General features: G+C 30.6%; 1 protein-coding gene across 1 annotated transcript in view; it reads left to right on the forward strand.

Annotated features, from left to right (window-relative positions):
• The window catches only part of D2hgdh (D-2-hydroxyglutaric acid dehydrogenase), a 73,936-nt gene extending 62,627 nt beyond the window's left edge, over positions 1–11,309 (forward strand). The window contains exons 4-8 of the mRNA XM_011501310.1: positions 1,719–1,912; positions 3,340–3,508; positions 4,936–5,225; positions 7,549–7,717; positions 10,971–11,309. Of these exons, the coding sequence (XP_011499612.1) occupies positions 1,719–1,912; positions 3,340–3,508; positions 4,936–5,225; positions 7,549–7,717; positions 10,971–11,221 (1,073 nt within the window). The 3' untranslated portion in view covers positions 11,222–11,309. The remainder of the gene's footprint in view (positions 1–1,718; positions 1,913–3,339; positions 3,509–4,935; positions 5,226–7,548; positions 7,718–10,970) is intronic.
• Positions 11,310–15,596: the final 4,287 nt, after the last annotated feature.

Consider the following 15,596-nt stretch of genomic DNA (forward strand, 5'->3'; position numbering starts at 1 on the left):
CGTAAGCGTTTTTAAGTAAACGAAAAGAAAAGAAAAATGTCGCCTCTAGTTACTGTAACGTCCATGTATTTCATTTTACTGGGCGTAGCCAACAATATTTAAAAATTTTAAATAGTTTTTCTTTTACGAGTCTTTATTTTAGCTGAATTATATTTTACAGGCACATTTGAATAATTACATCGTATCGAAACAAGGAAAGGCTTTGCTCGATATAAAGACTCTGACACGCGAATTAGGAACATTTGTATTCTTCGGTGCTATAGAAATGATGCATACGGAATATAAGATGTTTTATTTGCATAACTGTAAATACGAAATGTCTAAGTTATGGCCATTTTTTAAGTAGAGATTATCATATCGTTGGATACATTGTGCGCGTGTAAACAATTATTTGCATATAAGTGTAAAATTTCTTCTTCTTCATATTTTTTTTTTTTTTTTTTTTTTTTTTTTTTTTTTTTTATAATTATTGTGAAATTGTAAGAAGTTGTCATATTAAAGTTTGAATGCAACTTGCGAATTAAAATGAGACGTATATTGCCGAAGTAGGATAAATTGACAAATTTTATTTTAGATTGCAATAAACCTTTGGAGCACATCGAAGCATTTCACACTGAGAATTTCCAAAATTGCAATGCAAAAATCATTGGGACGAATGAAAAGAAAAACAATTGACAAAATGTAAAATAGCCGTTTAAAAACCAAGCGAATAGTAATTTTGCCCATATAATTTATATCGATAATTTGTGTAGTAAAAAAAAAAAAAAAAAAAAAAAAAAAAAAAAAAAATAAGAAAATAAAAAGATGAACTTTTATTAAACATTATCGCTATATTATAAACTTCCTTTTTAAATAAACGTTCTATGATAAATATAAATATAAATATAAATATCGTTGTTTAAGATAAATTAGAGCAAGGAAGTCGAGTTATGAGCGAGATTTGACCTTTCTTTTGTAAATACTATTTCTAATGTGGAAGATGAGCAAATGATAAAAGGGCTGTAGGTTGTATCAAGAAGGTCTGGTATTGCTCGCATCAAGTGTTTTAGCGCTCATTTAAACATTCATTTATTGCGAATAACTCGATTTCTTTAGAGTTACGCAATGACGATAAAGTACGTGATTTATTGGTAATATTAAGTAAAAGAATCCGAGTGTAATTAAGCTTTATTCACTCAATGCATACCATTGAAATCGTAAAATTTTGCAAGCACTTAAAATAATGTCGACCTCTCGATTATCCCACAAGATAGCTATGCCCTAATTTAAGATGCGATCATGCAGCTGGTACACGGACGAGAAGATACTAACACGATAAGCGTCACAATCGCAATCGTAACGTCATAACGACGACGAGAGAGAGAGAGAGAGAGAGAGAGAGTGAGAGTGGGAGTGTGAGAGAGAGTGAGAGAGAGAGAGAGTGAGAGAGTGAGAGATGGGACTTATGCAAAGTGGCGGCGTTCTTTGATTGGACTACCGCTCGGTAAGTAGCTTAATTTGCCTTGAACGGAGCGAGCAAATATTCGGCCTTTAAGTTGCTCGAGACCGGGTCAAAGGTCCGAGGGAAGCCCTTCCCAAAAAAGCGACTATCTCTCTCGAGGACAGCCAGTCCGTGCGATATAAAAGCCAAAGCCTCGAACCCCCCCCCCCCCCCCCCCCCCCCCCCCCCCCCCCCCCCGACATATTATCGGGAGCGTGACTGTCCACGTGTTTTGCAGGTGTTGTCGTGTGCGAGGCCGGTTGCGTTCTACAGAGACTCGACGAGCATCTGAGCGGCCGCGACCTGATGATGCCCATCGACCTTGGGGCCAAGGGCAGCTGCCTGATTGGCGGCAACGTGTCCACCAACGCGGGCGGCCTGCGTCTACTGCGCTACGGTAATCTGCACGGGAATGTCCTGGGACTCGAAGCCGTAAGCATTCAGTAGCGCCAGACCCCATGATCGATCGTTTTACGCTGACTTTTCCCTTTGTACGTATCCGTTACGCAATAATTCGCGCGTCTCGCTTTCTTTCCAGTTGCTCGTCGTCGCCTGCACTGCGGGAGAAATGAGTGGGACAAGGAACGGAAGGAAGGCTAGGAGAGGGGGGAGCCATTGGACGCTGGTGGGGAAGGGACGGGAAGGGACGGGAAGGGACGGGAAGGGATGGGACGGGATGGGACGGGATGGGACGGGATTATTAGTTATTGGCGCTTATTTCGGATTCGGTTATTATCGTTGCATTTATTCTCGTTATTACATTCAATGTGGCGGTTGAGCTCCACGTGATATTATTAAGGGAAGGATCAAAGTTCCGCTTAATTGAAATTGAGTTGAAAATAGCCGGAACGCGTAGATCTAATTACCCTTTGTCCTAATTACGTTGTTGTCTTCTGAGCACGATTTTCAAGATCAAATTTGTATCGCAATACTCTTATCTTACATTTAACTTATGAATTATTCCGCAATACACAAATTTTTGCGTCTTTTCGAACTTTTTGCCCCATGAATTGTACAATAAATAAATAATATTTGTAAGTTTTCTCTTTATATATATATATATATATATATATATATATATATATATATATGTATTTTCAAAAACGCGTTATAGTGATTTGAATAGTTAAACGCATTCAGATTGAGCGAGTATTTATGTGTTAAATAGCATATTTATTAGGAAAGAAAACTTTTTTATGGAATGTATTATTTACTATAAATAATATTATAAGCGGTTTCTTTAATCAACGTTATACAATGTATCTATTGTTAAAAATTCTGCGGATGCAAAATACTCACAGACACAATGCAGTTCAGAATGTGGTAATCTATTCAAATTAAATGTAAAATGGGGGAACTTTCTTTTGAAGGGATGTAAGGCTTTGAGTCAGGTGCATTTTTTTTTTTTTTTTTTTTTTTTTTTTTTTTTTTTTTGGATAACCAGTAGCTTGAAATACTGGTTTAAGATTGCAAAAAATATCAAATTGTCGAAATCAGTGATTGTAACATGGCGCGTAGATAAGAAACAATTCCTTTTAAAATTCCCGATATCCAGGTAATGTTATAAAAGGCTTTTAAAACGAACGAGCCGATAGTTAAGATAACGTTCGTGTAAAGAAAGAAGCCGATGTATCCACCGAGGGAGCCATCGATTACCTTCCCTCCTCCGTCCCTCCGCCCCATCCCTTCCCACCTTTCCCCCATTCGCCATTCTACATTTCGTCCCACTAGCGATACCCAATTCCCTAAAATTCGACGCCTTCGTTTCACTTCCCAATGCAATTCCGTTCAACGCCGAAGATCTAACGATCGACGGCGTTCAAGACCGGCTGCTCATGACGTCGTCATTGCGTGTACAGGTGATGGCGAACGGTAACGTAATCGACTGTCTCAACACCCTGAAGAAGGACAACACCGGATACCATTTAAAGCATTTGTTCATCGGATCCGAAGGTACACTCGGTGTCGTGACGAAGTTGGCCATCCAGTGTCCCAACTTGCCCAAGGCCATCAACGTCGCTTTTTTAGGTAAGGATGCGCATTGTGCGACTCGCGGCCCATCCCCGATGTCGCTTCCTTCCCCTCGCCGCCTCGTCGCTGTACCCACCCTCCTACGCTTGCCACTACCACGCCCAGGGTACGCGGCGACTCGATCGGTCCGGACGCTTCCAGACCTCGTATTTAGCTTGTCTGACTCTTAGGTTGCGCGCCCTCGGGGAAATGGCTTTCTTTGTTGTCACAGGCAAGGAGGTATCCGATTATTTGAAGGGGCGAGTGGGATTAGCCGAGGCGGTTTGTTTTTCCGAGCGGATTATTTCGGATGTTATTGGAATGCTGTGTAATACGCCGCTTGTCACTCTCCTCTTACACGTATCTTTAACACAATAACGTATGAAAATGTGTCCGGTTGCTCTGTTTTTTTTTTGCTTTTATATCGAGACACTTTTTTCGTTTAGTTTTTGTTATTTCTTTTTCTCTTCATTTTCGCATAATCATTCGCACTGTAAATTACTCGGAATTTATTAAGATCGTCGTGAGAAGTCGACTATATTCAACTGATAAGCATTATTATGAGCGATTTCGCGAACATTGCTTCATTGCCATATATCTTTCAATTATTTGAGCATCCTTTTGATGTAACGCATCCTTGGGACGAATAAGCTAAATAACGCGAATAAAATATCAGCATTACATAGCTATTTTTAAAGGGCCATAAAGAACCCCGAGTTATCGCTTAAATCATGACTTCTAAGCTTTCCTTCGTTGTTATAGGTTTGAAACACTTACATTTGAAATATTGCATTTGCATTTTTATCCTCTTTATGTAAATTAGTTACTTTAAATTTGAGAATCGTACATTCCAATTGATCTTGCACATTTTGAATATAACGCATAGGGCATTTACTCTTACACGTGCGTCCGATGAACCTTAAAGGTGCGCTAAATTTATACATAATTTAGATTGCTTCGGATTGGGAGAAAAGAGAAATAAGAAGAAGAATAAAGGCCATGGCCGATGTACTCGATGTATTAAGATAAAAAATTAAGAGCGCCTTTCACACTCTACGTGCCGACTTAACTTTATAGGAACTTAGAAAGGCTAGAAACTTTGAGAAAACTCCGCCGTAAAGTACGCTAAGTGCAGTTGGTGATTGTTATCTAAGCTGCTTGGTAAACTGAGAATCATATGGCACACATACAGGCGAGCACTGCACGGAACGTTGGGTGTACTACTCTACCACCCTATCGTTATCTTACCTAGTGCTTGTTCAAGATAATCACCCTGAATCCACTCTTCTTCTTTACCGCCCAGTCCCAACTAAGTTTATCAGCAACCGACGGGATCTCCCTCGCTATGCGGCGGCCTTATACGGGCATAAAAATAATGCATGCCCGTGCCATTTTGTTGCGCGCCTCGGAAACACTTCTCCGACAACAATTTCCCTTTACAATAGGACTGAGGGATTTCAAGAAAGTGCTGGAGACGTATCGTCTGGCCAAGGGCGAACTCAGCGAGATCCTTTCGTCCTGCGAAATGATGGACCGTGTATCGATGGATATTGCTGAGCAAGCCCTAGGACTGAAGAATCCGCTCGCCAGTGAAAATGATTTCTATATGCTGATCGAGACGTCTGGCAGTCAGTTGTCGCACGACGAGGAGAAAGTTAAGGCCTTCTTGGAAAAGGTCATGGAGCTGGGTATCGTCGACGATGGTACTGTTACATCCGATCCCAGTAAAATTCAGGTTGGTGCACTGTGACGAGCATTTACCTGACCTCCAAATTGGACTATTAGAGTATATAAATTTTCACGATGATTTGGATACTCGAATCCTTCAACTATCCATAGTTTATAAAACGAAGGGTGGCTATTTTATTTAGAATTTCATTAGAAAGTTTGATTCAATTATTATTATCGTTATCCGTAAATGTATTATGTTCGCCAAGCATTCAAATGGCATTATTATTATTTATTCAATGGCAATCATTTAACATTCGTAAGAGTAATTTCAAGCACGTATCTCTCTCTCTCTCTCTCTCGCTCTCTCTCTCTATATATATATATATATATTAGTTACAAAATCGAGTAGTGTGATCATTTAAATTTTACATTCAATTTTATGATATATATATTTACTATATTATGCTATTATATTAATAGTTTATTAACTTTTGTATACCATGATCAATTTATTTGAAAGATATTTAGTTAGCTTTTAATTTTTTATTTAATAATATGGAATATATCAATTAAGGAAATAATAAGATAAATGTATATAATAAATAATATGCAATTGGTGAACAGTATGTTTATAATATAATTATAGTAAAAATTATATTATTATATATAAAGCCCTTTCGTATTTAATTAATTTAAAGAAGACTTTCACAACGTTATGCATCATCATCGATATATCAACATTTTAAATAAAAATATCATTAAAAATTGTGCTTTTTAAGAGAAACATTTACGGATTATCTCATAATATCTAGAGAAGTTATTTATTTAATTTAACACATATATCATTATATATTATTTTCTTCTTATTAATAGTTTATTACTTTAAATTGCAATAAATTAAAACAAGATCTTATGATTAAATTTCAGTATTGCGTATTAAGTTTATGCAGTTCAACATATATAATTATATTATAATAAATAACTATATGTGTGTATATATATATATATATGTGATATATATATATATATATATATATATATATATCACATTAATTTCTTATAGTAGTATATAATAGGAATATTTCAATTTTTATAATTAATAGATAATTTATTAACTTATAGTCGACTACAATATTATATGCAATTATTTTAACTTAATAGGCTGAAATTTAGAATTTTTATTAATAAACATTTAAATTTTCTATAAAATAAATTCTTGCTCTAAGAAATTTACAGACTTAAAATAGTTTATCAGAATAATTGCATATTAACATATTGATTAAAATAAAATTTCTATACTTGTCAATGTTATTTTTCGATTATCGAACAATTATTGAAATAAAATTATGATTATTTAATCAAATAAATACTAAATATTACAATCAACTAAGTGCTGCCTTTATGTTAATACGTGATTTAAAATATTTAAAATGATATTCAATAATGACGAGTTCACAAATTTGGAAAATATCGAAGTCTCTACTGCATGTATACGTTAAACTATAATTTAATGGCAATTTTTTAAATGAAATTTAATGTAGTAATAAATTTCTTGAAAATTTAAATATAATGATATTCCATAAAACGCAATACAAGATATTGTTATTGGTGCTTAGTTTTAGAAATAAGTTTGGAGAATATTCAACCATAGGTTTACGGCAAATAACTTGGTAATTGTAGGAAGTGATTTAATAAGTATTTTGTAGTATACTTAATATTTTATCATAGCACTTAATTTTACTTATCAATAAAGTTTAATGTGTCTTTATATTGAATAATATTTTACATACAATTGCCAATTAATAAATAATATTAGAAAAATTAAAAGAGATTATATATTAGATTATAAATACATATATATTTGATATCCTCTCTATTATTAAATAAAAAATTAAAAGCTAACTAAATATTAGCTAACTAAGTAAAAACACGTTTCTTTTCTATATTAAGGCTTTAGTAGTATAATTCAAATGCAAAAACAAGATTTTAATAATTTAATGAATTATACATAGTAGTACATTGATAGAGACTCACTTTAATAAATAATACATCACTTGAGATCTAATGATATTACTCATATAGAATATCTACTCAAAATAATGACACCGAAAAAGAATTTTAAAATATGAATGAAAAATTTTTTGAAAGCAATAAAAGCCCATTAAATCTTGAAATATGCAGTACTGGGGATTCTCCGAATACAAAATTAATTATGCTTTTATATAGACAATAGAATAGCCTATAGAAATATAAATGTTTATTAAATTAATCATGGTCTTTTATGTATATAAAAATTAATTATATTATCACCATTGTAATTTATAGATTGTGAATAAATTCATAAAAATGACGAATACATGTTTGTTATAATTCGCTTCTATGCTTAGAAAATATGGGAGGTAAGAGAAAGATTAGCCGAGGCGATGTCCAAAGAGCATTATCTTTTTAAATATGACATTTCATTACCGCTGTCGGAATTCTATTCGATTGTTGCGGTACTTAAGGATCATTTAAAGGACTGCGACGTTCGGTATATTACTGGATTCGGACATTTAGGTAAGTTTTATCGAATCTTTTTGTTTGCTTATATTATATAAGACGAAAAAAAAATCATAAACACACGGTTACGATAGATTTTTGTAATATTTGTTATATGTTTTTTTTTTTTTTTTTTTTTTTTTTTTTTTTTTTATTGTCTTTTCTGTATTGAGTTTACAGAATATTATGTAAATAAATATAGAAAGTCATTTCATTGTTAAATATCAAATTATATTGGTTCTAGACTCTGATAGAGAAAAATAAATGCCTTTGATTATTTAGAAATATATTCAAACGATTGTGAGATATAACTTAGTCCAATATTTTGTGTTAAATGATTTAGTTGAGTTTAATGGTTGATTTAAATAATTTAATGTAAAGATTAAACCTGTCTTATTAAAAAAAAAATAAAAATATATATATATATATATATATATATATATATGTATATATTTAAATGAAAACAATGATTACAAAGTTAAGACTATTACTTTTTAGAGAATTTTGATAAGTATAAGAAAAGTAATTATTATTCATTAGAGCATTGGGATAAAGCTTTTTCTTCTTCTTTTTTTTAATTGTGGTTATAGTTTATAATGAGCCATGTAACTTCTAGTTTCGTGAAATATTTTAATATTACAGTACTCATAAATTATTGAATATTCAAGTTCTTTAAAAAAATATTATCCTACATAATTCATTGATAAATAATTAAAATTATATATTAAGTTCGTATTTATTTATAAAATGGTTTGTAATCTGTACTTATATTCGAATTTGAAATACATGAATTTCATTTCTATATTATGAAATTTACATTTCATATAATTTTTTCGATACAATATATTATTTAAATATCGTATTGGGCAATTTCTAACGAGTTTCTGTAATAAATTATGGATTAATTTCTTTTAGCTGTTATATTAACTTGTTTTGATTTGGTAAATAATGTAATAAATTTCCTTTTCAATATTGCATCTCAGTTGCTTTAAAATTTTTATAATTATATTTTAATTTTTCAACCACTAATTTCATTTACATACTCTTGCGTACGAATAAATCGGATTTTCATAATATCGTTTAGGAATAAAGTTAGTTTGATTAATATAAAACTTCAGCTAATGTAGTAACAATGATTTTAGTAAAAATAAAAATATTTTTTATTAAAAAATATTCAAATTAATTATTAGTTGCATTATTTAAGTTATTTATTTTTACTTTTATTATTATTATTATATATATATATTTTTTTATTTCAAATAAAAAAATACGTGCTGCTTTATTTGTTAATTTGATTTTCGAAAAGTCATACTATTTCATTTGAAATTTCTTTGTCTTAAAAAATGAATTTATATATAAAATTTACGGGGCGTTGATTTATTGGCATAGATTTATTGAATTGTGTAAGCAACAATCAACGAAGATGATTTGTTTGATGGGAATGAAATTTGAGCAGGCAAGCAAATACTTTATAGCGTATCCTTAATGCTACATCCTTTGAATTTATATTGGAGATCGCATAGCAAACTTGGAAGCCTCTTGATTCAAATAAAACAAAAAAAAAAAACAAAAAAACAAAAAACAAAACAAAAAACAAAACAAAAAAAAAACAAAAAAAACGTATGATGAAAGAAGATGGCGACATTTATTAATTGTTTTTCCTGCCTTTGATACTATTTAAAATGAGTAATGACGTTAAGTAAGCATACAGGTAGAGTCATAAACTTATAGGTGATATTCGTTTTAATCATTAAATAAAAAAAAATGTTCATGTGTCACAGATCATGCACAACATTTTAATCAATCTTGTAATGTATAGTCGTTTCCTTTGGTTCGGTCACACGAATCATGCCTTTATCTATTTAATATTTATGTATTTTTAGTTTGCGAGCATTCGTATTTAACAAAGGCACAAAGCTATAGGTCAATACCATGGATTAACGAAATATATATACTAGTTTATCCTAAAATTCCATAAGCCTACGTATCTGATCTATTTTCATATAGTATAATGCACCTAACCTTCTCGATATAATAGAATAGTCCTTTTAATGTATTTGAAATAAAATTTTCACTCCTTACTTGTATTTCTAACATGAAAATTCTCACCTCCCAATCATTAGATATTACAATAGCTCTATGTGTCAAATTAGATAAAAGAAGCGAAGATTATGATGATAAGGATGGTAGTGGAATAATTTAATTTGATAGTTACTTCAGAGGACGAGCCCTATATATATTTTATTGAAAAGTCGTATTCTGTATAGCCATAAACATTATTTAAGATTTGATTTGAGCATCATTTGTGGCTTCGGAATATCAAATAGAAAATTTTTTACACGCATATGAAATTTACATGCTTAAAGGATGTGCTCGAAGTCTTTGAAGTGACGGAGAATATGTGTGAGGCAGGACTACGAGCTCTTTATTTATGCATTTATTTAATATTTTTTCCATATCATCTTCTTCTTCTTTCTTCTATCTATCTATCTATCTATCTATCTATCTATTATTATTATTATTATTATTATTATTGTTGTTGTTGTTGTTGTTGTTGTTGTTGTTGTTTTTGTTTTTGTTTTTGTTGTTTTTGTTGTCTATGTTATTATAGTTATTGTTATTATGAAGTAATTTGTGATTACAGCTTTATCGTTAGTCCTAAAATATCAATAATTAAACGAATTTTCATGGATATTTTAATTTATGGATTTTAACAATTATAGGGATGGAAAATGGTAATTTTATGTTTTGATAATATATTTCTAAACGCAAAGGCAATTTATGATGTATGAAATTTTAGTCTATTTTAAACAATGCTACTAAAATTAGATGTACATTTATTGTAAAGATATAAATGTTAAGATAAATAAAGAAATAAATAAATATACAAATATAGACGTTAGATTGAGTATTTGACATTGTTATAATGCAAATTGTAACATCGATCTTTATATTTATATATATATATATATATATATATATATAACGAAAACATTTTTGAATGCATTTTCATATAATATAAAAATTGCAATAGCAAGTAAATGATCCATTAACAAAGTATTAATGTAGAATATGATCTGTACGATCTTCTAATTTCAAGATCGTCACTTACAAGTATCAGCTTCCTTAGCCTCACTATTACGTTGATCGCTGTTAAGTAACAATTATAAGATCAGTTGTCGAGTATCCGCCGGGGCCAGCCATTAAAGCCGAGAAAATTAGGGTTCGCCAGCAAATCGCAATCTCTTTTCTTTGTTTCACCGCGATGCAGGCGACGGGAACCTTCACGTGCAGGTCTTGACTTCCGATTACGACGCCAAGGTAAACGCGCGGCTCGAGCCGTTCATCTTCGAGTACACATCCAAGATGCGAGGCAGCATCAGCGCGGAGCACGGGATCGGCTTCAAGAAGGCCAAGTTCCTGCGCTACAGTAAGGACGAGTCGGCGATCGAGTTGATGCGCAATATGAAAAGGGCTATGGATCCCAACGGCATACTCAATCCTTACAAAGTTTTTACTTGAGCGTGCGGGCTGCCCCCGCCCGTTTCTGCACTCTCTTTTTATTTTTCGTATCCCCATTGCGGGAAAACGCTTGGACGTAACGGCGGGGAAATGGCCTTATATTTTTCCTGTTTTTTTTTTGTTTTTTTTTTGTTTTTTGTTTTGTTTTTCTTTTGACCGTGTATTATTTTGCCAGGCAAGTGCGGGAGTGTGGGGTGGATGAAGAATTACTCTTTCAGGCATCATTTTTCTAAGTAAATTTTTACATTCCATAAAATGTTGAGTTGTGACATAGTTACATCGAGAGCTGTGATATTTACGCCTTGTGCTATTAAACTTTATATTTATCAATTTTGGTTTTCCTTGGTATTTTACATATTAAGTTAGCCAGATTATTATTATTGCTAACAATTTGTTCGATTTTACACTGAAATCTATTTTATACTTTTCTTTATAATGTAGAGTTGTTTTTTTTTTAGCAGAATGCTTGTTATTCTTTAATGTTCTTAATAATTAATCGAGAATATAATTCGACATATTACTATGGCTTACAGCTAATGTTTCTTGTGAGCAATTAAAATACAATTGATTAAAGAGGCTAAAGAATTTTACTCAACGTTGCTAAGCACATAATTTACATTAACTATAAAATGTCGTTTATCATAGATTATTTTTATTGTTATTTCTTATTTTTATTAAATATTTTATCTGTTTCACTTAGTATTTGTAACAATATTTATCAAAATATATTTTATAATATAATAAATAATTCATAAATGCAAATTAACAATATGTTTTTGACTTTTTCTTACCTTAATTTTATAATCATGATAATTGTAGTCTAATCAATTTCAATTGTAAATGCAATTAATGAAGATCTTGCTCTTATTATATTACTCGGATAGGATTTATTTCAAATTATTGTTGATAATTTTACAATTACAGTGAAAAATATCTTCTTCTTGATTTAAAAACAAAATAGTTACCGAACTTCCTATATTAATATTTTATTTATTATATTTATATAATTGTTAAGACTACAATATTAATGTTATAAATAAACCATGTCGATAAACAGAGAAAATGACAAATCTATCACAAAGTCCAGTAAATATAAAAATTATTTATTTAATATTAAGTACACAAACGAATATTCCCTTGAAAGTATATTCAATCTGAAAATCCAAGAATTATTTACATATTCTTATTATTACGTAAATAAAGAAATATATATATATATATATATATATATATATATATATATATACATACATACACAGATGCGCACACACGCGCATACATACATGCGTAAATGCAAGTGTGTATTGTATTTATATACAAGATACCTTTAGTCTCAAAATATAGACATACCTAGAAGGCCACGTGTATGTGCATGAATATTTATCAATGCAAATGTGCTTATAATATACACACGCTTACGCGTTTTACGACCACATGTATAAAATCGATGGTGAAATAAAATTGTAGAGATGTGGAGAGAGTGAGTGAGAGAGAGAGAGAGAGAGAGAGAGAGAGAGAGAGAGAGAGTGGAAATTTGAAGAACAGATGAAGTCGGCTTTAGAAACATTCAATGTTATTTATTTTAAATTATTTAATGGCTTTACTCTTGTTTTAAAGATTTTACGTGTGTTCGCGGTCGTAGCTTTAGATATGTGTTTAACAAGGAAAAAAAAATTATATATATAAATATTTAACTTCAGCTATATGTTTAAATTTGAAATGTTAAATAGGTGTTGTAATTAAAGAGAAATTTTTAACGTAAAATATATGTTTGACAAAGACGAATGAGAAATGAAAGAAGATGAAAAAGGAAAAAAAGTTCGTAACCACCTGTATTTAAACGGTTGCTTTACTTACTACAATCAACTCAAGTAAATTCAAATTCACTTCCATATTCAAATTAGGGGTGCTGCATCACATCCATCTCGCTTCGTCCACTTCCATTGTGCTTCTCCTTTCTCTCAATATACTTATTGCTACTATCTCTCTGTACTTCCCGTAATTACTAGACATCTGAACTGTAGCGACAGATGAGCCCACATTGTTTTTGCTTACATCTAAAGATTCGTATAATTCTTGAAGTAATGGGGTCGATTGGTTGTAGTAGTGAATACGGGCTGACTGAAGTATCGCTGTTGGTGGACTTACTCGCTCTAGCGTCTGTTAGTGTAAATTTTTTGTATACGTAAAATAACGTAATCGCTGTATCTATGTATATTGTGTTGATTTCTAAAAAAAGTGAAAGAGTCAGTCGTCATACCTGTAATATGGATAAATATTATCTCTCATAGAAAGCGAAATGATATGATTATTACTTTGTTGGGAATTATGAAATTAATATATTAACGCAGCAGCATAAATCTATGGAATAAATAATATTTTACTTAGAAATATTTTAGATCTTTATTTGATTTGGGTTTTTGTGTCATACTAAATGAAATGTTTATCTATAGTTTTAATTTTTGCAGTCAGATATTGTTGAAATATAGAAAGTTAAAATAATATTTCTACGTAATAAATACGATCGAATAGACGAAATATATTTAGAGCAAAACAACTAATATTTACTCTCTATTTATTATTTACATTATAATCAATATTATTGTATTTAATACATTTGCACACGCATTAATATATCATTGTGTACTTATAAAAGGTTTAGCTGCTCCTTAATCTATAATGTAGTTTGTCATTTATGCAAAAAGAAAAAACCTTAACAAGCTTGCTCCATTGTGTATAAGTATGTGTAAAAAATGCTGAAATTTTATAAATAATATTTATAAAAATTATATTTTATAATGTATAGATGTATACATAAAATATCTTTTTGCTATACAATAATTTATTGTTAAAATATGTAAATATCGATTTTTTTGCATATAAAATATATGTATTTATCAAAAATATAAGTTAATTATAAATATTATCGGTTTCCATTTTATATTTAAATGTTATATATTCCCATGTTTTTGATGAAAATGAAATTATATCAATAAATAAAAAAGATTATTTAAATTTGAAAACTTCAAGAATTTTATATTTATATAATTTATATGTATTTGATAAATTACACTTATGTCTTTATCAAATATTTAAACATTTCAGTTTCTTTAAATATTATTTTTATATTTAATATATATATATATATATATATTCTATATATATATATATATATATATAGAAGAAAGTTGTTGTATATTTGCATATTAATATATCATATATTGAAAATACATTAAGCAAGGATCGTAAATAATTAACAAGTATGAAAAATATGTAATTAAAATGTTAAACAAAACAAAAATTAGTAAATACAATACTATAATATCTTTACTCAATTGGATATTCATGAATTATTAATAAAGGAAATTCCTTTTATTCATTAATAAATATTTATTATTTATAATAAGTACAATAAAAATAAAACCGGAATTCACTTAAAGCAGTTTTATTTTACCAAGAAAACCTTTATACATTAATTTAAACAAAATGCCTCTAAATATTGAGATATATCGTTATGTTATATTTAGATAAATATTTCTTTTCTATCTGACTTGCACTTAAGCTATTTATAAATTGATGGGTTTGAAGAGATGAAAATTACTTTTGAATATTTAATCGGTAAATAAGTGCAGTGCTCAAAGTAAAAAAACAGTTTTCACATTCTTTCAAAAAATATAATAATATTTATGTCAGAGGAAAAAAGTTATTTATACAATTACATCTTGGATAGTTCTTTGGTGTTCTATTACTTTTAGGAGAAATATATTTTTTTATTACTAAAATATATGCTATTTAAAAGAATATTTCCTATACATTTTTAAAAATAACTTATAAATAACAATTTACAAAAAATTATAAAAATTTTGGAATATTTTATTTTCATAAAGAAATTCAATACCCGCATTTTACGTTACTTAAATTCCTTTAAATTTGCTTAATTAGGCCACAACCTACAATGCTTAATAAACTGACAGTCATCTACATTTATGCATACAATAATTTGATTGGAGTGAGCCTCGTTTTAGGCACGAGTCACTGATTAATCAGCTCGCCCTAATCGTAATATTTAATATCTCGCGGCGTTCGTCCCGACTTTTACCACTTTTCGAAATTATTCACGCCGTGTACTATCCCTCCCGCTCCACCCTCCTTCTCACGCCCCCGCGTCTGTGCCTTTCCCATCCGTTTTCACTCTCTCTCTCTCTCTCTCTCTCTCTCTGTTCCTCGTGCCGATCGATATACGTATAAAGCCAGGAGTGCCGAACGAGCGAAGGCCACCCAAGAAGGTTTGCGAAAATAACCCGCCGTGTGCGTTGCACCACGCTGCTGGAAAATGGAAAATCATTACGGCATAGACGCGACTCTGCCACGACCG

Source organism: Ceratosolen solmsi, unplaced genomic scaffold, assembly GCF_000503995.2.
Source record: "Ceratosolen solmsi marchali unplaced genomic scaffold, CerSol_1.0 scaffold3, whole genome shotgun sequence".
NCBI classification, from domain to species: domain Eukaryota; kingdom Metazoa; phylum Arthropoda; class Insecta; order Hymenoptera; family Agaonidae; genus Ceratosolen; species Ceratosolen solmsi.